The sequence below is a fragment of the Dunckerocampus dactyliophorus genome, chromosome 4 (genome assembly GCF_027744805.1).
Source record: "Dunckerocampus dactyliophorus isolate RoL2022-P2 chromosome 4, RoL_Ddac_1.1, whole genome shotgun sequence".
NCBI lineage: Eukaryota > Metazoa > Chordata > Actinopteri > Syngnathiformes > Syngnathidae > Dunckerocampus > Dunckerocampus dactyliophorus.
This window is the reverse complement of record NC_072822.1, coordinates 16,522,181-16,550,001: the sequence shown is the minus strand read 5'-3', so window position 1 is coordinate 16,550,001 and position 27,821 is coordinate 16,522,181. Positions and strand designations below refer to the sequence as shown.

The 27,821-nt window shown below is 41.3% G+C and overlaps 1 protein-coding gene across 4 annotated transcripts; it reads left to right on the top strand.

The window, feature by feature from the left end:
- The first annotated feature begins 180 nt into the window (after window positions 1-180).
- Window positions 181-27,412, top strand: LOC129180396 (dynein axonemal heavy chain 10-like). Of its 4 annotated transcripts, none has more exons than XM_054774842.1 (77): window positions 181-556; window positions 660-757; window positions 837-939; window positions 1,019-1,134; window positions 1,225-1,435; window positions 2,316-2,704; window positions 2,794-2,984; window positions 3,060-3,258; window positions 3,338-3,532; window positions 3,667-3,837; window positions 4,816-4,992; window positions 5,100-5,252; window positions 5,346-5,515; window positions 5,595-5,746; window positions 5,829-5,993; window positions 6,076-6,283; window positions 6,387-6,543; window positions 6,636-7,112; window positions 7,210-7,368; window positions 7,437-7,553; window positions 7,636-7,738; window positions 7,832-8,010; window positions 8,093-8,304; window positions 9,607-9,763; window positions 9,848-10,081; window positions 10,169-10,291; window positions 10,366-10,599; window positions 10,701-10,924; window positions 10,997-11,266; window positions 11,357-11,540; window positions 11,611-11,745; window positions 11,871-12,023; window positions 12,124-12,312; window positions 12,400-12,546; window positions 12,958-13,149; window positions 13,906-14,024; window positions 14,098-14,256; window positions 14,378-14,513; window positions 14,571-14,693; window positions 14,780-14,911; window positions 15,004-15,220; window positions 15,473-15,592; window positions 16,019-16,164; window positions 16,242-16,394; window positions 16,479-16,739; window positions 17,851-18,023; window positions 18,108-18,201; window positions 18,574-18,741; window positions 18,830-19,018; window positions 19,179-19,350; window positions 19,431-19,634; window positions 19,721-19,801; window positions 20,310-20,507; window positions 20,580-20,741; window positions 20,837-21,011; window positions 21,125-21,306; window positions 21,406-21,542; window positions 21,627-21,844; window positions 21,927-22,148; window positions 22,281-22,428; window positions 22,541-22,820; window positions 22,908-23,137; window positions 23,218-23,491; window positions 23,564-23,668; window positions 23,753-23,907; window positions 23,996-24,150; window positions 24,352-24,430; window positions 24,629-24,829; window positions 24,931-25,140; window positions 25,218-25,313; window positions 25,389-25,560; window positions 25,643-25,774; window positions 25,852-26,063; window positions 26,144-26,311; window positions 26,387-26,567; window positions 26,644-26,789; window positions 26,880-27,412. In XM_054774842.1, the coding sequence occupies exons 1-77, from the start codon at window positions 337-339 to the stop codon at window positions 27,024-27,026; spliced, it is 13,596 nt and encodes a 4,531-aa protein (XP_054630817.1). In that variant the 5' UTR covers window positions 181-336; the 3' UTR covers window positions 27,027-27,412. The 4 variants fall into 4 exon arrangements, with proteins under 4 accessions (XP_054630817.1, XP_054630816.1, XP_054630815.1 ...); XM_054774841.1 differs by having other exon boundaries at window positions 24,250-24,430; XM_054774840.1 differs by having other exon boundaries at window positions 24,232-24,430.
- The last annotated feature ends 409 nt before the right edge of the window (window positions 27,413-27,821 follow it).

Sequence of the window (27,821 nt, the reverse complement as noted above, 5' to 3'; positions counted from 1 at the left end):
GAACCCGAGCTCAGTTTCAAAAGTTCAATAAAACACACAAAATGTTATGTAAATTAATCCAATTCATTTTGTGTGTTGAATCTTATTTGTTGACAAAGTCTTGAAATCTTAAGTCACTCTGATCAAATTAACTACATTTTTCGAAGTTCAGATTTACAAATCGGTCAAACATGAGCGGCCGCTCTCTCCAGCCCGTCTTGAAGCAGGAAGTCCCTCAGTTTGTTGGTTTCCAGGGCGACATGCTAATGCAACGCCGTATTTGTAACATCCTTCTATCGAAAATACTAACTAAACTGACACTTGGGACAACATTTAAATGCGGATTAATCAACAGTTATGGCCCACGATGATTTACGCGTGGAATGGATCCGACAGCGAGTGCGTGCGTGTTTGAATTTAGAAAACAACAAATATTTCGACGAACTTCTACGTCGGAATGATGGAGAAGAGGAAGAAAAACTTATGGGCTATTTGGATGATGTCTCTGAAGAAAACGCCACATCTTGTCTTATGTTTATGAAAAGTGTCCGAGAGGAGGAGACTGATATTCCACTGGGTGAGTCTGCTCAATTTCTCTTTTTTTATTTTGAATTATTGCTATACTATAAACTTGAGTGCCAATTCCCCAATGTTATCTTGGCTTTATTCATTCACATCAGAAAAGAGCAATTCCAGCTACTCCTTGGATCATGAAGAGGATTCAGAGACCCAAAGAGGAAGAATCATACATTCCAACTTAGAACAAACTTTCAGTCATGTGAGAATACATTTTAATACTTGCTTAGCCATGGGTTTATGGTGCATTAGCATTAATCAACTACATTGTGTGCTTTCAGAGGATTCACCTGGTCTATCGCACTGAGCTTCACATGGCAATAAACAGAGTCCCAAAGAGATTTGTCCAATCTCGAGTCTTATATTTCCTTAGGAACACAAAAAGTAAAATCAGTAGCAACATCATCCCAAACTTCAACATGAAAAAAATGGATTGTTTTACTGTATTTTTTTTTTTCTTTAGAGACCATTGTAGAACCACTTGACATGGCAGAGGCCAATAGATTGATGCCCAGGTTCTTGGAGACTGGTCTGCATAATGGACACAATCTGCAAAGCCTACAGAAAAAAATGGTGCATGTAAGTGACCCTTACAGCTAATAACATGGCATCAAGTTGTAATAGACCAGCCAAGAGAAGACTTTAGGTTGTCATTATGTCTCTTTCTAGATCTATATCCCATTAATTACTGCCCATCAGATGAAGAAAACAAATGTCCACAATCAGGCTGAAGCAGCTCCTCCTTGTGAGAAGTCCAGTGGTGGTACAGAGACTCCAACCAAGCCAAATGACCAAGCACCCATTCGTAATGAGTTACTCAACAGCACACACAAGTTTTTGGCAGTGCTCAACTCAACTATTCAAAAGTTTAAAGCTCAAGGTTTGTTAAGAATATTATCAATTTTTAATCATTATTTTTCATTTCCGCAAATTATCTGTTTATATTATCCCAAATGAAGGACTAACCTTAACACAATGACCAACTCCTCCCTCTTTATCCCCTCATTGTCCTAATATGGTGTTCTGAAGTTTATGTGGACATGAATATCATACTTTTATGGAAGTTTGAATGATTCCACTGTTCTTTTCAGGGTCACAATTTTTAAGTAATATGTCTTTATTGTTAAAAAGCAAAAAACAAACAAACAAACGTGCGCCCCAAATTTGCATGTGACATTATTTGACATTTTAAAGAAATCAACAAAAACTATAAACAAAAGTGTAGACAGAGCTGTCAACAATAGTGAAAAGCGTCGTATCTGTGTTTGTTTTCGGTGGACAAATTCCTAGTTTATGGATGTCAGCATATTGAATATGGATTATGCCATTTCAATACTAATACATTCTACTATTCACGGCTTACTTACTCTACCACGGAAAAGTGAAAAACACTTCTATCCAGATTTGCTCTAAAATGTAATATGATCTTCCTCACTTCATGTTATGTATTTTTTGTGTAATCGTACCAATGAACGAAACAATTAAAATGTAACCTCATCTTTACTATGATTCATTAACATAATTAATTTAATAATTCAAGTATTCCTGATGCCCTCTTGAGCAAAACAACAGATTCCAAAATTGTAAAAACACAGTAAAAGAGGGACGATTAAACGATTGTTGTTCTTCTCTTACAAATTGTTGTAAGGGTTGTCCAAAGTCTGCCCCGTGGGAGATTTGAAGCCTGCATCTTGCTTTTTAAAATAAAATTAAACATAAGTCTGGCTGCTTTGATTAAGCTAACAACCTTTTAATTGCAGATGACATTGCACTGCACATTCCTGAGTTAGACCTGGAGCCAGAGGTCAGTGACCTGCTAAACAATACAGAGCTGGTAGAGAAGCTGGAGCAGTGTGTGATGAACTGGCAAACTCAGATCACTGTTATTATGGAGGAGCAGAAAAACAAGAAGCCACAGACACCCAGTCCAATGTCAGAGATTGTTTTTTGGCAGGAGCGTGCTTCCATCCTGAGTGCTCTGAGAACAAAGCTTAATCAGCCAGTGGCAAAGAAAATTTTGCTGGTATTGACTGAAGCTCATGCAGTTGTGATTCCCTTAATGGAGGCTACCGTCACTAAACTTGTAAAATACTGTTTGGAAGCAGACGAAAACGTGCGCTTCCTGAAAACACTGGAAAGACATTTCAAGGTGAGCAGTGTTTCATATATTCAGTGCAGCTGTTCTCTATAAAGACTACACTTCACTCTACCACCCTCACCTACTCTTGTCTGATACAGAATCTGGCTACAGGAGCAAACTTTAGTGTGATTCTGGAGACCATCCCACCTCTGATGAACAGCCTACAAGTTGTGTGGTTAATCTCCTGCCACTATAACAGGAATGAACGCATGGTTCCTCTGATGGAGCGCATAGTTTGGCAGCTGTCTGAGCGTGTGGCTCAAGTCATTGATCTCCATGTGCTTTTCAAGTAAGTGGCTTTTAGATGAAATTCAGTTGTAAGTCCTAATGTTTTCAGTTTCTAAGTCATAAAGACTGTGTCCAGGGACCAGAAAGATGTTGCCAAATCCAAGGTGGATGAAGCCAAGCAAGTTCTGGAATTATGGAAGTCCACCTACTTTGAAGTACGTGCTGAAATTGAAGAAGGAGGCACTGGAAAATGCTGGGAGTTTGATCATAAAAGATTATTTGAGAAAACAGATTACATGGCTTCCATCTGCCAGGACTTGCACAATGTTTTGAAGGTCAGCAATTGTGCTGTTTAATACATTGTCACCTGTTGCTTTTAGTGATTGTGTGATGTTGTTTTATTGTTTTTTTCAGAATTTGGAAGAGTTTTACAACATCTTCAGCCCGGAGTTAAAAAGTGTGACCTTGGACCCAAAACGTGTTGATGAAATGCTGACCAACGTGGACAACCTAATCTTACCTTTTGAGGGAGCCAATTTTGATCCTTTTGATAGCTGCAAGATGAGCAGCTGGAAAATCATCATTAAGAACTTCAATAGTTCTGTTTATGTGAGTTCAGACATCATATAATATAAAATTTCATGAATCAGCAGGCTTCAACAATCAAATAGAATATATTATCAACCGTGCTGTTTATTTGCAACAGTGTTCATGGACTGTAGCTTTTATTTGTGTGTGTTCAGGCTATTGAGCGGGAGGTCATCGCCTTCATTGATCAGTCCTTCAAGACACTGCGCTCTTCAACTGCTGCCTTTGAAATGCTTGTGAAATACAAAGACATTCACTCCAGACCAGCCATCAATAATCATTTGATGAAAAAGACTAATGATGTTCTGGCTCAGTATTGCAAAGAGGTTTGTAAGAGTGCACAGTCAAGCTTCACCTCAAAAGCAGTTTTGCATGTGTTCAGTAACAATGCTTAAGACATACAGTGTAATGTTTTATAACATTTGTTCTAAGCCAGTTCATAATTTTTGTTTTTCAGTATACAGTAGTACCTTGGTTTTCGTCATTAATTCGATAAGGTCCGACGAAAAAACATAAAACCAAAAACAGACGCCATTTTTTCCATAGGAAATAATGTAAATCCAGTTAATCCATATACCCATGAAGCCATACACCCAAACATATAAACAAAAATACATTTTATCGAGAATAATTATAGTTTTACATGCAGAAAACAATGTGAAATAAGGCAATGTCCCTACCACAACAATTGTCAACATCTTTGATCGTTTGTGATCTCTGATTTGTTAACACCTTTACCCCTTGTTTCTTCTTTCTTTGCCAGGATGGAACCTATTGTTAATGCAAATTTCTTGTGCATCTTGGCGAGATTGGCCACACAGGCACAATTTTTATACTTTCTTGAATTAAATAGTGTTTCTCACCTTCTTGATCAAATTGCTCGCAACTGTCTTTGGCCCCATGACAGGTTGTTTAGCAGTCAATAAAAATGCATGGACAGTGAATCCCCAGCGCACAGAGTGCTTTGTTTGGGCACTTGCTTCTGTGTAGTGATACAGTACAGGCAGGGGTGCCGCCAGAAATTCTGTGCCCCATGAAAAAAAAACAATCACATTGGGTCCCCCGGACAGCAGTTCTCACCACATCTCTATTTTTGGGGCCCCCATCAATCAGGGGTCTTTGGAGTTGTCCTAAGTTTTTTCATCCCATACAGCAAACTGACATGTTTGTTACATGCAATATTGTATGATAAGCGAGATGGTCTTTTTTTCATCAAAATTTTAAACAGAAACCGAATCAGACGAAAGACAAGGTTTGACTTGTATTAAGCATATGTCGCTGGCTTCTCTGTGTCTGTGTTCTAGGTGGATAGTATAAATGAAATATTTGAGCAAAAGAAAGACAAACCACATATAAATAAGAATGAGCCCCCTGTGGCAGGAAGCATCAGGTGGACGCATTTCCTTTTTCATTGCATAAAAGGTGGCATGCTTCCTCTCCTCACAATGCCTGATTTACTGCAGAGTGAAATGGGCAAAGTGGTGAGTTCCTACTGTTTATTCGGGTAACTGTACAGGTCCACACAAACACACAAACTATTCAAAACTGTTATTTGAGATCTCGTGTGACGATTGTGAATTTTGCTTAGGCAAAAAACAAGTACTTGGAAATGGCAAAAAAAATGCGCGACTATGGAGTTATAAAGTATAAGTTATGGATATCTGACACCGAACGCAACTTGCCATTGTTACTGAGAAAACCCATCTTGGTCATCATTTCAAAGGAAAACCAAACAGAGCTGGTATGTATCATCCCACAGTAAGGTAGACAAAATGATCACAATTCTTCTCATTTGGAGTTTTTCTGGGTTTATTTAGAATGTTCTCATTTTAAGGTTGCCCCAGCCAGGCCTGAAGTAGACTCACAAAGGGATCGGAGATACAGTGTCAACTTTCCTCCAGAGATCATGACAATCATTTGTGAGACCAAACACTTGATATCCATGTCCTTTTCAGTGCCTGAGGTTGCTCAAAATGTTACTCTACAGGAGACTAACTTCATAAGGTAGTTAATACTTATCAAGTACAAGATACTAACTTATCAACCACAAAACTGTCACATCTGCATTTCTCGTTGGATTTAGGTACACTGATGATCTCCACAAGCTTGTCAACCGCTACAACTCTGCAGTCAGTACTCTTAGTGATGCAAAGATCACCATGCTGTCACAAAACATCAAAAGAGTTGAAACAGTGTTATTTCTGGGATGTAAAAGACTCAACTGGAACTCTTTGGGTATGGTGCTAAAATGTGGCTGTGACTTTATTAATGTGCATTTTGGGTGGGAGGAGAATAACATATGTATGTTTGAATTCAGCTGTTGGCGATTTCATCAATGATGCCAATCAGGAGCTCTCAAAATTTGAATCAACTGTCAATCAAATACAGAACAATGAGACAGATATTGAAATCAAGTTGCAATCCATACTGATGGCAGATCTCCTGAGATGCCCAGCTCCGGATAAGACAGACGTTTTACCAAGTAAACTAATAAAACATATTCTCGTCAAATAGTAGAAATTGCAGTGATTATTTTCATCTGCATTTCAAAACCTTTTTTCCAGGTATCAGGGAGTTTTATGAATGTATTGATCAAGAGCGGGTCAAGACAGTAAATTTGTTGAGAAGCAAATATACTGAAATTGGACCAGTCATTACTAAGGTGGAGCATTTGATCATGGAAACAAACACTGGCAAGTCCCACAGTATGTCATCTTATTACACATACTGGGAACACAGGGTGCACGATGCCCTTGTAAACATGGTGTTGAGGTAATATCCTGGTAGCTATAACAAGTATTGTGTTGAACATACTTGTACTACACAGTGTGATGTGTGGCTTTGTAACACACATTCTGTTGACTGTCGCATGTAGGAACATCAAGGCCTTTAATGCTGTCCTGATGGGGAGCGCCCCTCTCTTCCGTATTGATGCCATCCTTTCTGCACCTAAGATTTTGCTGCAGCCCAAAATAAATGAGATATACCTGCTGCTCCTGCAATGTATCAAAGATTGTGTTGACAGCACCAAAGTAGGGCCTTTATTTCATCTTCAGGCTAAAGAATATCATTACAAGTATAACAGTGGCTATATGATATGTACACTTCCATATTTGTGTTTCAGGAGTTTCTACGTTGGATGAACGGGACCTGCATTGAGTGCCCTCCACAACATGTGGATGGTGATGACTTGGTGACCTTTAGCTTCTATGATGAAGTGTGTCAAAATCCCCAGGTTAACGATAGTGCTCTTGCTGTGTCCCAGAACATCCAGCAGTTGCTGCTTTCTGTAGACCAGTGTGTTAACCACTGGAAACAGTATCAGTCTCTTTGGGAAAGGGATTGTGCCACAGTCAGTGAAAAGTTTGCGGCTAAAAACCCATCATGTGCTATGTATGATCAAAAGCTACAATTCTATTCTCATATAAGCCAAAAAGTGGTAATGGAGCCTCTGTTTAAGAATGTATACATCATCCAACTAAACCTGGAGCCACTGGGTCGCACTATGCAGGAGATTGCAGAGTCTTGGATTCATTCACTGGGTGGTTTACTCAACAAATCAGCCAAAGAGGAACTCTTAAACCTAAAAGATGACCTCATGGTAATGCACTTTTGTGCTTGGCTAAAGTCGACCTCATACATTTAATTTCACCTACAGTAATCATTTTTACCTCATGATTATGGTGTATATCCAACAGCACCTCTCTGAGAAGCTTCAACAGAGTCCTGACACTTTTGAGAACTTGAAGAATGTCCTTGGTACCATCTCAGACATTAGAGACATGTCACTGAATGTGCAGTTGAGCATCGCAGATATACAGGAAAGATACAGAACTCTGGCTATGTACAAAGTGGAGGTACAACAGTTTTTACACATTACACATTTGGTTGATATTTTTTCTTGAACTGGATTGTTTATGTGTAGGTTGGAAAAGATGAACTGGGGCTAAAGGAACAGATCAGGCAGATCTGGAGTGACCTGTTTGCCAAATCCAGACAAGTGCATCAGCGTTTGACAGATGTCAAGATATCATTTAAAGAGGTTACAACCTAATTGCTTGTAATTATTGATCTAATAGAAATTTACTGTTGCGATTTATCTTCTCTCTCTGTTCCACACAAAGACTACCAAAGGCATGACTGAAGAATTTCAGGAGGAATTGTCCATCTTTGTCGAAAGCTTTAACATGCATGGTCCCGGAGCTGTGGGAGATGATTTAGATCAAGGTTTTTGGTGGTTTGAAATTTGCAATCAACATAATCATCATGTTGAGCTTTATGCAATGAGGTTACCTTGATCGCTCTCTCTTTTCTTTGCAGGACTATCAATAATGGAATCATATGAAGCAGAGCTTGCCAAGATGGTGGAGAGACGACAGGAGTTAGTTAATGCTGAGAAGCTGTTGGATGTACCTGTCACTGTGTATCCTGAAATTGTCAGCATACAAAAGGACATGCATGGCTTCAGGAAGATTTATGATATCTATCAAAATCAAAAGGTCAGTTTTTAATCGGCAATCACAGGTTAAAATACTGGGACACCTCAGACTATATCCAGTAGCTTCTGATTTTGTCTATCAGGCTGCAAAGAATGTGTGGTCTCGGACCCTGTGGGTGGACTTAGATATAAGCATGCTCCAGGAGGGTGTTGAAGACTTTGTCAAAGATTTGAGGAAGCTGCCCAAAGATGTGCGCGCACTGCCTGTGGCCTGCTTTGTAGAGGGCAGAATGAAGGAATTTAGAGATTCTCTTCCTCTTCTGCTGGACCTAAAGAATGAAGCCCTCAGAGAAAGGTGAGTGTATAAACCCCAAACATTCCCAGTCTATATGGCCTTAACACCTTGAAATGGAGGGCCACAGATGGTTTCTTTATCAGTGTGATTAGAGTTGATATTGAATAAATACGGGCAATGCTCAACCAATTCTTTACACAAGGTGAATTGGTGGGGTTTGTTGGGTGTCACGATTTGGCGTGTGTGGTGTTTGGACCCCAAGATGCAGAGAGCACAACAAAAATAGTATCTTGGAGTGTTATATACAAAAGGTGACCTCTGAGGAGGAAATCGTGTATCGAAGTACAAATGAATATAACAGTCCAAAAACAACAGAAACACAGGGCTATGCTGCAGAGAAAAAGGAGAACAAAAGACGCTGCCAGTAAAACACTGCAGGGAAAACCTTATGTAGTGTGAGAACAAAAGACGGTGCCGAAAAGTAGGCAGGTGACTAACCTTAGCTTAACTGCAAAAACTCAAACCCTGCTGGAATAACCCAAGCAGGGAAGTAATACTCGCAAGTAGGTGAGGTAAAAGACCAGAGAGCTACTATATGCGAGAACAAGCAACGCTAGAGGCATAAGAAGCTGGCGAGGAACAGAGAACAATTCGGCACTGAGCAGGTGCCCCCCGATCAGCTTAAAAGGGCTGCTGAATAACTGGCTGCTCCGGCAGCGTGCACTGCAACACAAGGCAGACAGGCGGCAGCAGAGCGACAACACATAACATGACATTCGGTCCCCAACCAGATAAGGTTAGATTGATGCTGTGAGTTTCGCTCCTTCCTGATACTGTTTAACAGCTGGCGTTGTGCATATACATTAGGTGAACCCAGCTATATTATTTGTTTATTTTTGTGCTACTGTCACTGTACTTCAGGGGCACCGCCAGGAATTCTAGGCCCCATTAAGAAAGAAATATACATAAAGAGGACACCTTACCCCTTTTTATATTGGTAAATTGAAAATACCTGGATAACACACTGCAGCTGAAAGGACGACAGGTGTTCTGAGGTAGGCTAACATTGAAGTAATGAAGAAATGTATGCACCTTACTTTATGGTGGGAAACATTTATTATGAACAATTTAATTATCTCATCTGCCTACATCACAGTCAACAAGGGGTGAGGGGTGATGACGTAATGAGAATCAAGTAGTGTCCTATTTCTTCGTGGCTTCTTCCCCTTGGCCCTCTGTTTTAAGGTGTAGGGGAAGGGCTAAGACAAGGGGTAAAACAAAGAGGAAAGGCTAAGGGGTAGAATTGGTATTCAGCCTATACTCTCCTCGAAACATGAAATATTGTGATATTTTTTGCAACAGACACTGGAAGGAATTAATGAAAAAGACTGGCACTTGCTTTGATATGAACCCAAGCAGCTTCACTCTGGAGAACATGTTTGCAATGGAGCTTCATAAGTATGCTGATGTCATTGGCGACATTGTTACTTCAGCTGTAAAAGAGCTTGGTATTGAAAAGGTAAGCTCCCCTCAATGTACATAAATGTTCCCAAATTGGAGCAATTAAAACTGTCGAGGTACTCTATGTCTATGTGTCTCACAGGGTGTGAAAGAGGTGGTGGAGACATGGGAAAACATGAAATTCATTGTACAGCCCTACAGTAAAGGTTCCCAGCAACAGTATTCTGTTTTGGGTGCAGTGGATGACATCGTTTTGAGTGTGGACAATGATGCCATGAATTTGCAGAGTATGGCAGGGAGTCGTTTTGTTGGACCTTTCTTAAACACCATACAACAATGGGAGAAAGACCTGTCCCTTATCAGTGAGACCATAGAGGTCAATCTCAGTGGTTCAGTCTCCCATCAACTCTTCATCTGAATTTTAATACATATAATTTATTTTAAAAATTCTCGTTTTGTACAGGTTTGGTTGCTGGTACAACGGAAATGGATGTACCTGGAGAGCATCTTCATTGGTGGAGATATTTCATCTCAGCTGCCAGAGGAATCCAAGAAATTTGATGACATTGACAAAAGGTTTAAAGATGTAAGTGTTCTTCTAATAGTCACAGAATTCATAACTGAAATGTAAATGATATAATATCATTCATTTTTGTGTAGATAATGAACGATGCACAGAGCAACCCAAACATTAAGCGCTGTTGCCTGGTTCCCAACCGGTTGACAGACCTGCAGACCCTGAGCGAGAACCTAGAGAGGTGCCAGAAGAGTCTCAATGACTACCTAGATTCTAAGCGGCATGCTTTCCCACGCTTCTTCTTCATCTCTGATGATGAACTACTCAGCATTTTGGGGAGTAGTCACCATGATTGTGTGCAGGAGCATATGATAAAGGTGAGAGTATGCTGTCTTTCAAATCTGTATTAAACATGTCCTGCAGTTGTAAGTAGGTGTGTGAAACATTCTCCCACACTATTCCCACCTTGTTCCACTAGATGTATGACAACATCGCATCTCTGCGGTTTGATGCGGAAAGCAGTGGGGAGACATCAGCTGGAGCCATGGTGTCAGCTGAAGGTGAGGTGATGGAGTTTAAAAAGCCCGTCCCAATCAAAGGAAGGGTGGAAGAATGGATGACAGTAGTCTTGCATGAGATGAGGAAAGCTAATCGACTCATCACTAAGGAAGCAATTTTTCGCTACTGTGAGGACAGAGGCAGGTGTGTATAGATTGAGAGCAAGTTTTCTCTGTAAAGAAAATCTTATCCACATGGAGTCTCTTTGCATCTCAGGGTGGACTGGATGTTGCTGTTCCAAGGTATGGTTGTACTGGCAACGAATCAAGTGTGGTGGACATGGGAAGTAGAGGATGTCTTTAACAACTTGAAGAAAGGAGCTAAACATGCTCTTAAGAACTATGCCACGAAAATGCACCAGCAGATTGATGAGTTGGTCACACGGATAATGCAACCAATGAAAAAAAATGACAGGCGTAAGATTAACACTGTCCTTATCATAGATGTTCATGCAAGAGACATTGTAGACAGCTTTGTATTGAACAGGTACAACTTCCATGATTAAGCGTTAATATCAACCATTATACTTTGTAACTTGTGTGGAAGGTGAACTTGTTTTTGTTTTTTTCTCTCCAGTATAACAGATGCAAAAGAATTTGAGTGGGAAAGCCAACTGAGATTCTACTGGGTGCAGGAAGAAGACAATCTAGCTGTGCGTCAGTGCAGTGCAGTTTTTTCTTACGGCTATGAATACATGGGCTTGAACGGTCGATTGGTTATAACCCCTCTTACAGATCGCATCTACCTCACAATCACACAGGTTTGTGAAGACTTCATGATATGTTTCTACACACAAACAAACAGTTGTTGATGCAGATATGTATTTGAAGGCCCTCTCCATGTTCCTGGGTGGAGCGCCTGCTGGACCTGCTGGCACTGGAAAGACAGAGTCCACCAAAGATCTGGCCAAAGCTTTGGGCCTGCTCTGTGTGGTTACTAACTGTGGTGAAGGCATGGACTACATGGTGAGAAGATTACATGAGTCAGTGGAATCTATTATATTCCAAAAAATATACCCACTTGCATATCAAAACAGTTTTGACAATTTGACAGTTTTGAGTGTTGCTGAATTTTTTACCTCCTTGTGCAGGCTGTGGGGAAGATCCTCTCTGGCCTGGCCCAATGTGGAGCCTGGGGCTGCTTTGATGAATTCAACCGCATTGATGCCTCAGTCCTTTCAGTTATCTCTTCTCAAATCCAAACCATCCGCAATGCCCTCATTTTGCATCTTAAAATATTTAATGTACGTCTCAAAGGATGTAATATCAGACTCGATGATTTTTATGTGACAGGATTGTTTCTTTGTACTTCCGCTAACCACCACCTTGTCATTTGGTAATCAGTTTGAAGGTCATGAGATTACCCTGGATAGCCGAATTGGCATCTTCATCACCATGAACCCAGGGTATGCAGGGCGTACAGAACTGCCTGAATCAGTCAAAGCTCTGTTCAGGCCTGTGGTGGTGATTGTGCCCGACTTGCAGCAGATTTGTGAAATCATGCTCTTTTCAGAGGGCTTCCTAATGGCCAAAGTGAGTGCAAATGTACATTACAGTACAAATGTTTGCTCCCACGTTTGCCCCTTGCTTAGGACTTATGTCTGGTCTTGTTTTGTTCAGGCCCTTGCAAAGAAGATGACAGTCCTCTATAAGTTGGCAAGAGAGCAGCTGTCCAAGCAGTCTCATTATGACTTCGGCCTGCGAGCACTGAAGTCTGTCCTAGTGATGGCAGGAGAACTCAAGAGAGGCTCACCACACCTCCCTGAGGTGCAGTGCTTATTTATTTACATCGAAAGACAGCAAGCAAGGTCAACTTATTTTTATTTTTAATTGATTGTCACCTCAATAGCCTCATCCTTTGAATAAAGATGCTCAATTTACCAAAAATCTGGATATTATATGATTTGAGGTGTACAAACTTGGTTACATTATAATATACTCCTTGCTATTGAATCAGTTGTAATTCAACAGATTATATAAAGTAACTCCATTTAGCTGTCATTGACTCCACTTTTATTAGTAGTTTTGTCTAGTGAACACAAAGCTTGATTTAAGACATCTTTTGAATGCAGCCATAGGCTCAAACATCAGACGAGTTTAATTCCTGCAAGCCTCTTCCTTTCTAAATCCCATAAAGACATTGTTATGTTTCTATTTTATTGTCTTCATTTACTGCAGGATGTGGTGTTGATGCGAGCCCTGAGGGACATGAACCTTCCCAAGTTTGTGTTTGAAGATGTGCCTTTGTTCCTCGGGCTGATCTCAGACCTGTTTCCGGGGCTGGAATGCCATCGTATTCGCTATGCTGACTTCAATGATGCTGTCGAAGAGACCCTGGAAGATAGCAACTATATCTTGCTGCCTATCCAGGTGTGTCATGTGATTGTTAATCTTATTTCTAATCTTAATCATAGTCTATGTCAATGTTATTTTGTGTGTATCCACTGTATGCATCTTAGTTAAAAATACACTACCGGTCAAAAGTTTTAGAACACCCCAATTTTTCCAGTTATTCATTGAAATTCAAGTCGTTCAAGTCCAATGAATAGCTTGAAATGGTACAAAGGTAAGTGGTGAAGTGCCAGGGGATAAAAGATAAGGTTACCTCTAACTGAACAATAATATCCATCCATCCATTTTCTATGCCGCTTATCCTAATTAGGGTCGCGGGGGTATGCTGGAGCCTATCCCAGCTGACTTTGGGCGTGAGGCGGGGGGAAACCCTGGACTGGTCGCCAGCCAATCGCAGCAGAACAATAATGTGCATTTCAGAATTATACAAAAAGGCCTGTTTCAGGGACCACTAAATGGACCCATGGCAGTTGGTGCAAATAATTCCTACAGGTGTTCCAAGTTCTGGAGTAGCCACTACCCCCTCTGTCAAACAGTGTTCGGAACACACTGTGGTACTGTACCCTCGTGAACGTCAGTTGGACAGCATTGTACTGGAGAAAGTAATTTGTTGCTACAAAATTGGCAAGAAAAAGGGAATTAACAATGGAAGAGAGACAGACCATGTTAACGCTTAAAAATGTAGGTTTTTCCTCCAGAGAAATTGGAGTTTTCTAAAACTTTTGACCCGTAGTGTACATTAGTTAACCCTGTACACCCTGTCTGTCTTTTAAGGTGGATAAAGTGGTCCAAATGTATGAAACAATGATGACCCGACACACTACTATGATAGTCGGCCCAACAGGTGGAGGGAAATCTGTAGTAATCAGCACATTATGTCAAGCTCAAACCAAGTCAGTGTTAATTCAGATAAACATCAAACTGCTGTCGAGATCTTTTGTTACTGTAATTACATCTCATCCCCAGATTGGGATTTCACACCAAATTATATCCTCTGAACCCCAAAGCTGTGAGTGTCATTGAACTCTATGGTATTCTGGATCCTGACACTCGAGACTGGACCGATGGGGTCTTATCCAACATCTTCCGTGACATCAACAAGCCTACTGAAAAAAAAGAGAGGAGGTAAGATTGAAATGTGATAGAAAGGATCACATTCGGATATGCCAGGTATAGGACAAGTCTTTAATGTGTCGAAGTAAATGATTCTAATTTTGTGCACAATGAGAATAAGTTGAACTCACAGGTACATCCTTTTTGATGGTGATGTGGACGCTTTGTGGGTTGAAAACATGAACTCTGTAATGGATGACAACAAGCTCCTTACCCTGGCTAATGGAGAACGAATCCGCTTACAGAATCACTGTGCCCTGCTGTTTGAGGTCTGTATGACTTACGGGTGGTATAAATACAGTACCTGATCAAAATGCACATTATAGGTTGGAGATCTGCAGTATGCATCACCTGCTACCGTCTCTCGCTGTGGAATGGTTTATGTGGACCCCAAAAACCTGCGATACACCCCATATTGGCAGAAATGGTTGAAAAGCAGATCTGCCAAGGTTTGAGCAAGAGCATCCTTATTTTGTTTGAACCGTACTCACCTGATACAAGAACCTTTCCATGACACTTGTTTGTTATTTTACAGGAACAAAAAGAACTGGACAAACTGTTTGAAAAATATGTGCCCAGCTCAATAGACATGGTTGTGGAAGGTATTGTCGATGGGAAAATGGGCCAGAAGCTGAAGACCGTTGTCCCACAGACAGATCTAAATATGGTATGGTCATCACTTATATTTTCCGGACACTCTTGGTACAGATGTCATGGAGGAATGACTGAGACTGAGTCTGAATGTGTTCTTATGTTCAGGTGTCTCAGCTGTGCATGATCCTTGATGCCCTCCTTCAAACTGAGAACTACAGTGCTGCAGTCTTAGAGTGTTACTTCCTGGAAGCACTGTACCTCTCTCTAGGGGCCACATTGCTGGACGATGGAAGGGACAAATTTGATGAATTCATCAAAAAACTTTCTGGCTTACTCACTATGAGTGATGACAAGGCACTCGCTGGACCTGGTGAGATCCCAGGTAAAAAACAAATTAGAATTATGCTTGCATACACTGTCCAGACTAGACATATGCACAGTTGCAGTGTCTTGTGATTTTGACATTTGATTTTAACACTAGCAAATAGGGCTATTACAAAAGAAAAGAATTACATTTTTACTTTTTGAATACATTATTAAATGAAATTTGGGAACCCTTTTTGAAATTGTCAATATGGATTATTAATGACTTCTAGTGAATTTTAAATGTTCTTTTATCTAAATGTTCATACAGGATACCTGCCCACACTCTTTGATTTTCATTTCGATGGAACACAGCAGAAGTGGATTCCTTGGAGTTATCTAGTCACAAAATACACCCACAACACAGAAGTGAAGTTTGCTGATATTCTTGGTAACCATCCATTATTATTATTATTATCATTATCATATTAGCAAATGTGACTAACAATATGAAAATACTACAAAAATAACATTTAAACAAAAACTAAAACTAAATAAAAAAGTAAAACTGAAAACTATCAGTAAACGCTGAAACATGGAGAAGGATTAAATCAATTCTGCTTCTTCCTACTTCTTTTCAGACATGTTGAATTGTGGAAGTGTAAAACTGTGATATTCCTCAGTGTAACTTGATCAGCCTGTCCGAAACATATAACACGGTTACCATTACCATTTTAGTTTGTACTTTATTTATCCCACAGCGGGGAAATTCACTTGTTACAGCAGCAAGCAAGATACGCAAGTTTATATCTGTCAAGATCGTTTTCACCAAGTTGCTTCCTACAGATTTGATTCAAATTTTCCTTCTTTTCCTCAGTCCCAACTGTGGACACCACAAGATCTAATTGGATCCTGGAAAAGATGGTGAAAACAAAGAAATCTGTGCTTTTTGTTGGAGATCCTGGAACCTCCAAAACAGCTACCATTCATAACTTTCTAAAGCACCAAAGTGCAGATACAAGTGTGAGTTAACAATTCATTCGAGCTTAAACTACAATTGTTACTTTATTTGTTATTTATTAATTATTCTCTGCCACCAGATTACTTTGACCATTAACCTTTCATCCAGGACAACATCAATGGACCTCCAGAGGAACCTGGAGGCCAATGTCGAGAAAAGGACCAAAGAGATCTATGGTCCTCCAATGGGCAAGAGACTGCTGGTCTTTATAGATGACATGAATATGCCAACGGTACCACCAGTATACTCAGACCATACTTTTCCTTGACCGTAAAGCGAATGCCTGACATATGACTGTACTGTGCTCCATATACAGGTGGATAGCTATGGCACACAGCAGCCTATTGCACTGCTGAAGCTCTTATTGGACCGAGGAGGCATTTATGACCGTGGGAAGGAACTCACCTACAAAACTCTCAAGGACCTTGGCTTCATTGCTGCCATGGGGAAGGCAGGCGGTGGAAGGAACGAGGTGGACACCCGCTTTGTTTCACTCTTCAACGTCTTCAGCATCCCTTTCCCTGCTGTTGAGTCCCTCCACCTAATCTATTGTTCCATTATCAAAGGCCACACTAAAGTGAGTACCATCATTTCATAAAGGCTAGAACGATCTCAATCCACATTGTCGCTCATGCACTATATAATTAATTTGATTATAATTATTAGGGATGTTGGATATTGGCTTTTTTGCCAATATCTGATCTGCCGATATTGTCCAACTTTCAATTTCCGAACCGATATCAGCCGATACCGAGATATTTGCAACATAACATATCTCCTGGCGTGGAATTAACACATATCTGTTGTGAAGCTAATGGATACAGCATCAGCATTGTAGCATCAGCATCAACATTGTACAACATTGTAAAACATCTGAAAAATACTTGCCATTAGGCTTAGGCTGTGACATTTGTTTTAAAAGTCAACAGAGTAGCCATTTGCATTTTTTGATCATCAAGAAGTCCAGGGAAGAAAATCAAGTATCATAATTTTCATGTAGGCCTAGCACTCTCAGTGCAGCAGCACCCTGTATTTGTTTCCACGCCACACTACAAATTGCATGTACACAGTAATTCCGGGCCAAAATTGACATATTTCGCACCGTCAGATTTTAATGAAATTTCTTCTGCAGATAGATATTTAAATGAATTTATACCCTAGATACGTTTTATCTTGTCCTGAAGCTCCAATCCATGACTGTGAAAGGCTTAAAGTTGGACTTTACTTTCAAAGCACGTACGACTTGAGTTGGTCCAACACTCCGATACGAAATTGAAGAGAAGTAATCTACCTAACAAACATTTATACAAATAAAATACACCCGATATATGAAGCAACAGCATTTTCACAGACGTCCCTATGGACTCTCTTAATTGAGCGCGCACACAGTGTCAGATTTTACCGTTGTTTACTAATTGTACCATTCCTACTAGTGAGGGTAAGCGGCATAGAAAATGGATGGATGGAAGGCGCAAGCTAGCTTGCTACTAGCCACCCACGGTTGTTTACACACTTGAGGCGGTTTTATGAGGTCATCCTTTGTGCGCCGGAAAATACAGGAGCCCATAGGCTTATATACAGCATTATATTTCGTCTTTCATTATAGGGAAAAAGCTTGATACCGATATTGATCGATATTACAATTTTATGCCAATAGTCCTGAACAATTATATACTTGAATGTTTTAGCACTTTGAGGATGTGGTGCAGAAGGTTTGTGACAAAGTCACCTTCTGCACACTGGAACTATACAACAGCCTTGTCAAAGATCTTCCACCTACTCCAGCAAAGTTCCACTACATCTTCAACCTGCGAGACCTATCAAGGGTCTACAATGGACTGACCCTCACTGAGCCTGACAGGTCTGATCAAGCCAATTAATTAACTTGACAGATGTTATTTAATGATTTGTGTGTGTTTCTAACGTTGTCTTTACCACATAACAGGTTTTCCACAGTTTCTATATTTGTGCGGGTTTGGAGAAATGAATGTCTGAGGATATTCCACGATCGACTCATCGATGAGAAAGACAAGAACTTGGTACATTTCACAATATAATAATCATAGACTATTTTTATATTCACCATAATAGTAGGTAAAATGGTTATTTTGTGACTGGTGAACGTCACTGGAGTGTCTCACAAGTCACAGCAGTACCCTGACTAATTTAGGTACTGGGATGAACTCCTCAGACACATTGATTGACCTTATGCAGGGGCATTGGGCCTGGGGTTCCCCCAAATGCATGACAATGCTCAGCTTCAAGTGGTTGAATTGTGTAGGCAGTTTCTGGATGAGGAAGGCATTGATGCCACTGACTGGCCCTCACGGTTCCCTTACCGTTGAAAATACAGTCATGTTGTGCGGTTGAGTTTTCATGACATCAGTGCCATGATTTTTCCTTACTTGCAGGTCCAGGGTCTCATAAAGAACTTAGTTGAAGAGCATTTCAAGGCAAACATGGAGGATATTATGAGAGAACCAATTCTTTTTGGAGACTACAGGACAGCCCTGAGTGAAACTCAACCCAGAGTCTATGAGGACTTGCAGGACTATGAAGCTTCTAAAGCCCTGTTTCAGGTCAGGAAGTTATTGCTACTTTAGCTTTCTTTTTGATTTGGTTGATTGCATCGAAGTCGATTTTGCATTTTGTTTTTGCAATGTACAGGAGATTTTAGAGGAATACAACGATAGGAAGTCGAGGATGAATCTTGTCCTGTTTGATGATGCCCTGGAACATCTGACCCGCGTGCACCGTATCATCCGCATCGATCGCGGTCATGCTTTGCTTGTGGGTGTGGGAGGCTCAGGCAAGCAGTCCATCACTAAGCTGGCTGCCTTCACTGCTGACTGTGAGGTTGTAAAACCAAAATATATTTGTTTAATATTTGAAATTTAATTCGGATGACATCTAGCTTTGGAATGGCTTCCTGAGGAGCTATTTGAAATGCACCTTGTAAGTGTACTATGTGATGCTGTAAATGCATGTCAGTAAATTGTCATTATTGATTCCTCAGGTGTTTGAGATAACATTGAGCAGAGGATATTGCGAGTCAAGCTTTCGCGAAGACTTGAAAACGTTATATTTGAAGCTTGGCATTGAAAACAAGAAGACAGTGTTTCTCTTCACTGATGCTCATGTTGCTGAAGAAGGTTTTTTGGAACTCATCAATAACATGCTTACGTCAGGTTGGACATCAGTCTGAATATCAGGAAATGTAGTTTCCTTAAAAACAAATGGACTGTGTCGTTTTTGTTGTTTTTAATAGGCATTGTTCCTGCATTGTTTCCTGACGATGAAAAAGAGGCTGTTCTCAATCAGCTTCGTGACGAGGCCCTCAAAAACGGAGCAGGTCCTTCTAAAGACAGTGTGTGGCAGTATTTTGTCAGTAAAAGTGCGAGCAACCTGCACATTGTATTAGGTATGTCTCCTGTGGGAGACACCCTAAGGACACGCTGCAGAAACTTTCCAGGTAAAATGGACCAAAGTATGATTTGTCTAATTTTGAATACAACGTTGTTGATATGACTGTGTCAACCTCTTCTTATTCTTTTACAGGACTGATGAACAACACTGTCATAGACTGGTTCTTGCCTTGGCCTCCGCAGGCGCTACTTGCTGTAGCTGAGTCGTTCCTTGGTTTGTATTAAACACATTTAACCTCATTTGATAATTGTAATTGAACCTACAAAAGAACCATCTCTTTCCAGTCGCTAATTATTGTAACCTTGAGTATAAACACAAAACTGTTAAATGTTGAGGGTATCATGATGTGTCACCAGTGACACCACAACCAACTGAATAAGCTTTGTGTCATTTTAGCATCCTTGTACTTTCAAATTCCCTTTCAATTAAAAGAATAACAAATGCTTTCGAGAGCTTCCTTTTTACTTCCGAAATAAATGCCAAGAAGCTGTTTTTGCTCAGATGTTAACGGTTCTGAGCATCTCAACATTAATATGAAAATTTGACTCAATTAGCAGCATTTTAAATTGACTCAAGAGAGAGAACACAATTTGCTTCTGTTGTAATAATGTTTCGAGAGTTTTTGATAACAGATGTGGCGGCTGGCTGATTACTTGCTTTGCTGCTTATTTTGTTGCTTCATGATTTTCATGTTTTTGCTGTGCCTTTGTCAATTCTGCAGGTGAAAGTGAAATGATTCCTAAGGAACATGTCCAAGCTGTTATAGAGCATGTCTGCATGGTCCATAAGTCTGTTGGAGAGTACAGTACGCTGTTCCTGCAAAAACTTAGACGTTCTAACTACGTCTCCCCAAAGAACTACTTGGACTTCATTAGCACATATTCTAGCCTCCTGCAGGAAAAGGACCAGTATATTCTGGGTAAGAGGGCGTGAAACATTAAACTAATCATTTCTAGTGGGATGTGTCAACGTGTTTGTTTCTGTGTTCCAGCACAGTGCAAGCGCCTCGAGGGGGGGTTGGATAAGCTGAAAGAAGCCAGTGTGCAGTTGGATAAGCTGAATATCAAACTGGCCGAGCAGAAGGTGGTCCTCGTTGAAAAGTCTTCAGCCTGTGAGACCATGCTTGGGGAGATTGCCTCCAACACCACTGTGGGTCAGTGAAAACCTACATATCTTCATATTCTTATGGCTGAGAAAAATGGTTGAAAATCTTTACCAAAACACACTTGTTATGAAAACAAATTCTAGCTGAAGAGAAAAAGACTTTGGCAGAAGACAAAGCCAAAGAGATTGAGGAGCAAAACAAAGTGATTGCTGTTGAGAAGTTAGAAGCAGAAACATCCCTGGCTGAAGCTCTGCCGGCATTAGAAGCAGCTCGTATTGCCTTGCAAGACCTTGATAAATCTGATGTCACTGAGATCCGGTAAACTTTCTCTCTGACTCTGAGGTTTACTGGCTGTTAATTCTAAAGTATAACACTCATAGTATAGCACTCATGTCTCATTATTGACTTTGTCCTGCTGCTCCTTTGTGCAGATCTTTTGCAAAACCACCCAAGCAAGTGCAGGTGGTGTGTGAGTGTATCCTGGTGCTGTGTAAAAAAAAGGAAATCAACTGGCAAGCCGCGAAAGGGATGATGTCAGATCCCGGCTTCTTGCGTTCACTCATGGAACTGGACTGTGATGCTGTAGGTCCCAACCAGGTCAAGACCATCAAAGGTGGGTAGACTTCATGATCAATTGGATGGTAATGGTAAATACTGTAGCAGCAATGGTGCTTGCTGCTATAATGATTTCTGTGAGAGCTCTGTTTCATAGGCTTCTTGAAGAACCTTTCGACCACCCTTGAGGAGATGCAATCCATCAGCAAGGCAGGCTCAGGAATGTTCAAATTTGTGGAGGCTGTCGTGGGTTACTGTGAGGTTGCCAAGGAGATAAAGCCCAAAAGAGACAAAGTAATTTTAAACTAGCGAAGTGTGGTCTGCTGTTTTCTAAGAGGAAATGCAGAATGAACAGTAACTTGTGACCCATACTTACAGGTGGCGCGCCTTGAAAGGAACTTCTTTCAGAGTAAGAGGGAGCTGCAACTCATTCAGACTGAGCTTAATGATCTCCAGAGGGAGCTGAAGGCTCTGGGTGACAATTACCAAACTGCTATTGCTGAGAAACAGAAACTTCAAGAGGAGGCTGAACTCATGGAGAGGAGGCTGATAGCTGCTGACAAACTTATTTCTGGCCTGAGCTCTGAGAACGTGAGGTGAGATGTCAACGAAAAGTCGAAACCTTTAGCAATGCATATTTTTTATTAATGCGTTTCTTTTTTTGGTTGCTCTTTTCAGGTGGACACAAGACTTAGAGGAGTTGAAGCAGCAACGTTTGTGTCTCCTGGGTGACTGTCTGATCTCTTCAGCCTTTCTGAGCTATGAGGGAGCCTTCAGCTGGGATTTCAGGAATGAGATGGTGTATGAAACATGGGTCGATGATGTGCAGGAAAGAGGCATTCCCTTGAGCAAGCCGTTTAAAGTAGACAACTTGTTAACGGATGAGGTGGAAATGATCAAGTATGAAAGAGTAAAAGCACTCAAATGTGATTTTTGAATGTAATTTTGTATTATTCACACTGTTCATTATATTCTGTCTTTCTTTTGGATGTACAAGACCTGATCTTGTGTCTTATAAACCTCGGGTTACAGGTGGGGGTCAGAGGGTTTGCCACCAGATGAGCTGTCTGTGCAGAATGGAATCCTCACAACCAGAGGCAGTCGTTTCCCCATGTGTATTGACCCACAACAACAAGCCCTCAACTGGATTAAAAAGAAAGAGGCGAGCAAAAACCTCAAGGTATCGGAAATATTACACTCTTACCTGTTGTGCAATGTTGCTCCACATAACAGCCCCAGAATTAGAGAAAGCTTCATCAACATCTGCAGTTTAGATGTCCTTTTTTCCACAGATCTCATCCTTTAATGATCCAGACTTCTTGAAACAACTGGAGATGGCCATTAAATATGGCTTCCCCTTCCTTTTCCAAGATGTAGATGAGTACATTGACCCTGTCATTGACAACGTCCTGGAGAAAAATCTGAAAGGAGTTGAAGGCAGGCAGGTCATCATGCTGGGTGACAAAGAGGTGGACTATGATCCCAACTTTAGGCTCTACCTCAACACAAAACTGGGAAACCCCAAATTTTCCCCATCTGTGTTTGGAAAAGCCATGGTTATTAATTATACTGGTGAGATCATTTGGTTTGATGGCCACTATTTTGTATGCAATGTGTCCTTTGCTAACACAGTGTCTTATCCATCTGTGTTACGTGTAGTGACCCTTAAGGGTCTGGAGGATCAGTTGCTCAGTGTTATAATGGGCTTTGAGAAGAAGGAGCTAGAGGAGCAGCGTGAGTTTTTGATCCAAGAGACAAGCGACAATAAGAAGCTGCTGAAGAACCTTGGTGACACACTGCTCAGAGAGCTGGCCACGTCCACAGGCAACATGTTGGATAACACTGAGCTGGTCTCCACATTGGAGGAAACAAAGTCCAAATCTAGTGAGGTCAGTCGGTCAAACCCCAAGGACACTTTTGTTATTACGCTGGTCATCATCTTTGACGTTTTTCATTGTGTCACCATCAGGTGTTAGAGAAACTTAAGTTGGCTGTGACGACATCAGTGGATATCGATGTGCTCAGAAACGGTTACCGGCCAGCTGCCAAGCGTGGTGCTATTTTGTTCTTTGCACTGACAGAAATGGCTCTGGTAAACAGCATGTACCAGTATTCTCTCGCCTCATATCTGGAGGTGTTTGACTTTTCCCTGCGCAAATCTGAGCCTGATTCTTTCCTGCCAAAACGACTGAGTAACATCATGAACAGCCTGACATACAACGTTTACAATTATGGTTGCACAGGCAAGGCACAACCACTGCAATTTTGCAGTATCCCTGCCTATTTTGTATACTGAAGGAGATGTTTATCCACAGGTCTGTTTGAAAAACACAAGCTGCTCTTCTCCTTCAACTTGACTATCAAGATTGAGCAGGCGGAAGATCGTGTACCTCAGGAGGAGTTGGAGTTTTTCATCAAAGGTGAAATACATAATGCAACTTCTCCTGAGAGCTCCACTACGTCCCAGTGACCTTATAGCAAGCCTTTTCATTTCTTGTGCAAAGGTAATCTGTCACTGGAAAAGACCTCATGCCAAAAGACTTGTAATTGGCTGCCTGATGCTGCCTGGGAAGATGTAGTCAAATTGTCGGAGGTTTTTCCTGAGCAGTTTGGCTTGTTACCCGAAGATGTTAGTCAAAATTCCCCAGAGTGGCAGTCAGTAAGTAGTGGCTACTTATTTACGACAAGTACCCTCCACTGTTTTTACTTAATCAACTGAGTTTAAATGTCCTTGTTTTTCTCCACAGTGGTATGACTTGGATGCACCAGAACAGTCTGCACTGCCAATTAAATATGACGAGAAGCTGACAGCCTTTCAGAAGCTGCTCCTGCTGCGCTGTTTCCGTGTTGATAGAGTCTACAGAGCCATCACTGACTACGTCACTATCACCATGGGCGAGAGGTGACGCTTGTTTGCTGTCATTTATACAATAAATTCGATATGATATTTAACGTTACAGTGGGAGCTAGCCTTGATACAAAGGATTTTTTGTCTATACAGATATGTTCAACCCCCTGTGATCAGTTTTGATGCAATTTATGAGAAGAGCACCCAGTTCTCCCCCATTGTCTTCATCCTAAGCCCTGGCTCTGACCCCGGCAGTGACCTCATGAAACTGGCAGAAAGGACTGGCTTTGGAAGCAAGTTCAAGTTCCTCGCGATGGGCCAAGGCCAGGAAAAGGTACCAAGAATTTAGTTTCTATATTGCACTTTGAGACTATTAGTTGGGTCTTTTTTGGCGTCCATTCCTACTTGGGAGTACCAGGTACAGTATTTTGGGGGGGTGAAATGACAGAGGGCTTCATCCTCCAGTTCTGTCCTGATATTATATGATCGACTGCTATATCGTTGTTTACCCACTTTCTTTCCGCTTCTAAAGGTTGCGCTACACTTGCTGGAGGTGGCAGCAGCCCGTGGTCAGTGGTTGATGCTCCAGAACTGCCACCTGCTGGTAAAGTGGCTGAAGGATTTGGAGAAATGTTTAGAGATGATCACCAAGCCCCACCCTCACTTTCGCCTGTGGGTGACAACCAACCCTATCGACGACTTTCCAATTGGCATCCTTCAAAAGTCTCTCAAGGTGGAATGCCAACCCCCACCTCATTTTAATACTCCTTTACTATTTGTGGATGATTTTACAATGCTATGCTAGTAAAGTTGGTATGTTGCCATTTACTGCAGGTTGTGACTGAGCCTCCAAATGGACTGAAGCTCAACATGAGAGCCACCTACTCTAAAATATCCAGTGACACCATGACTGGATGCCCGCACTCAGCCTTCCGCAGTCTGGTCTATGTGCTGGCCTTCTTCCATGCCGTGGTGCAAGAGCGGCGCAAGTATGGCAAAATTGGCTGGAATGTCCCCTACGACTTCAGCGAGTCTGACTTCTTGGTAAGTGGCACAAAACACATTTGGGCTAAAGTGGGCTGCTATGAGTCTTACCTCAGTATTGTAACTGTGCTGAACAGGTGTGTTTGGAGATTTTGAACACCTACCTGACCAAAGCTCACACACAACGAGAGAGCAACATTCCCTGGGGGAGTATTAAATACCTTATTGGCGAGGTAAGCTTCATGTGATGTAAATACATCACAACGTTGTTCTTGCTGTATACGTCAAATATGTACAATGTTTCACAGGTGATGTATGGTGGACGAGTCATAGATAGCTTTGACCGCAGGATCCTGACTGTCTACATGGATGAGTATTTTGGAGACTTCCTCTTTTACGACTTTTGCCGCTTTCACTTCTTCAAAAACAATGACGTAGACTACAAGGTTCCTCCAAATGGAACCAGGACAGTATATATTGGTCTGTTTTGTTTGCGTCACTCAAGATAGCTTTACTGTTAATAGTTCAAGAGTCATTATTGACAACATGCTCTTGGTTGCAGATGAGATTGAGTCCCTACCATTGGCAAACACACCTGAGGTGATGGGTCTTCATTCTAATGCGGAGATAGGATACTACACACAGGCAGCTAAAGACATGTGGTTGCATTTAATTGACCTGCAGCCTCAGACAGGTACGACAGTTCTCATCATCCCTTTCTTCCAGTTGTCTTTTCACTTTGACTTTTCATCCATTTTTTGTGTGCTTCAGGTGAGTCTGGTGGAAGCATCAGCAGGGATGATTACATCACTCAGGTGGCCCAGGACATTCAGAACAAGCTGCCTGCATTATTTGACTTGGACGTTATCCGCAAGCAGTATGGCACTGAGGTCTCCCCTACATCAGTGGTGCTGCTTCAAGAACTGGAGCGCTTCAACAAGCTAGTGGTCCGCATGAAGAGATCTCTGGCTGAGCTGCAGAGGGTGAGAAGGAGGGGCACACAGCAGTTGTGTGGTTTTGTGTTTCTCAGGCTTACTTTGGTACTGATTGCCCGTGTGTCTAGGCTTTGGCTGGTGAGGTGGGCATGAGCAGTGAGCTGGATGAAGTTGCTCGAGCCCTTTTTAATGGTCAGATCCCTGCTATTTGGAAGAAGTTGGCACCTGACACGCTGAAGTCCCTGGGCAACTGGATGATTCATTTCAAGAGGCGATTTGAGCAGTATAGGTTCTGGGTGAGCTAGAATTTTCATGCAGTAATGTGCTTTAAGGTACGAGGTATAATCATTCACAGTCTTGTTTATCAAAAGGTGGATGATGCAGAGCCAAAGGTCATGTGGTTATCAGGACTCCACATACCAGAATCCTACTTGACAGCTCTGGTTCAAGCTGCATGCAGAAAAAATGGCTGGCCTCTAGATCTTTCCACACTTTACACTGCGGTGACTCGGTATCGTGACGACGATGAAGTCAGTGATAGACCTTCACAGGGTAATGAACTGCTTTGGACTGAAGTGTCACTGGTGTTAAATTACATAGGCTGGTTCATATGAGCAATTTCTTGCAGGTTGTTTTGTGTCTGGTTTGTACCTGGAGGGAGCTGACTGGGACATGGAAATGGACTGTCTGGTGAAGAGTAAACCTAAAGTTCTGGAGGTTCAGCTGCCCATTCTCAGAGTCATCCCCATAGAGACCCACCGCCTTAGGTTACAGGTGTGGGTCCCACAATGCTCTGTCATCTATTTTAATATTGTTTTTATACCAACTGTTGCTTGTGCCATTGTTTGTATTTGTTCTCCTTAGAAAACACTGCGGACACCAGTGTACACCACGTTTTTACGGAGGAATGCCATGGGTGTGGGTTTGGTTTTTGAAGCTGACCTGTTTACTTCAGAACATCTCTCCCACTGGGTGCTCCAGGGAGTCTGTTTATCCCTCAATAGTGACTAAAGACATTATCATTGAGTAATATGTATTCAGTACTCTTTTACGTTTCTCCTTGTGATGGAACTGGAGGCAAAAAGTGTTGCCACATCTGACTGTCCCTGACAACTTCCAGGAGATGAAGGAACAGGATGATTTCTAATTTCTCAAAGAGTGCTTTATGTTAAAAGCATTGTACACCTGCACAGTATAAGGAGATCCAATGCAAAAAAAAACCAACAACTAACATTTCTTGTTTTGGATTGCCAGTGTCAACTTTAACATAAAAATATGAACGAAATCTTTCATGTTTAAGTTGTAGTATGCAGACATGGAAAACTGTACTTTCCCATACTTGTAGTTATATCATAATAGAACACGACATGAAAGGTGGTTTCAATTGATTATTTTCTTACTACAGGAAACCTCCAAAAATCAATAAATTACTACTCCTATGTATTTAAATGTATGTTTGTATCTACAATTACACTCAAAGTTATTCAATCGTCATTTTTTTGCAAAATTGATAAATGTACAGTATTTTTTAAATAAACATAAATGTATAGTGTTTTGCAATAAACCAACTAAACAAAAACAATAGGTCAACAAAGCTAATATTAAAAACGGTCACTTCTGGCGACCAGTCCAGGGTGTACCCCGCCTGTCGCCCGAAGTCAGCTGGGATAGGCTCCAGCATGCCCAGCGACCCTAATGAGGAGAAGCGGTATAGAAAATGGATGGATGGGTCACTTTTGGTACAAGAAAGACAACCGACGCACTCCGCCCACTAGGTGGCAGTAAATCGCTACAAATTCCTAATGG

What these genes read in the sequence shown, in the direction of transcription:
- LOC129180396 (XM_054774840.1), top strand. Translation starts at nt 337, where the DNA reads ATGGCCCACGATGATTTACGCGTGGAATGGATCCGACAGCGAGTGCGT. An exon ending in TTATCAAAGGCCACACTAAA is followed by an intron (nt 16,740 to 17,850) that starts GTGAGTACCATC and finishes TGAATGTTTTAG; the next exon opens with CACTTTGAGGATGTGGTGCA. An exon ending in GATGAGGTGGAAATGATCAA is followed by an intron (nt 22,149 to 22,280) that starts GTATGAAAGAGT and finishes CTCGGGTTACAG; the next exon opens with GTGGGGGTCAGAGGGTTTGC.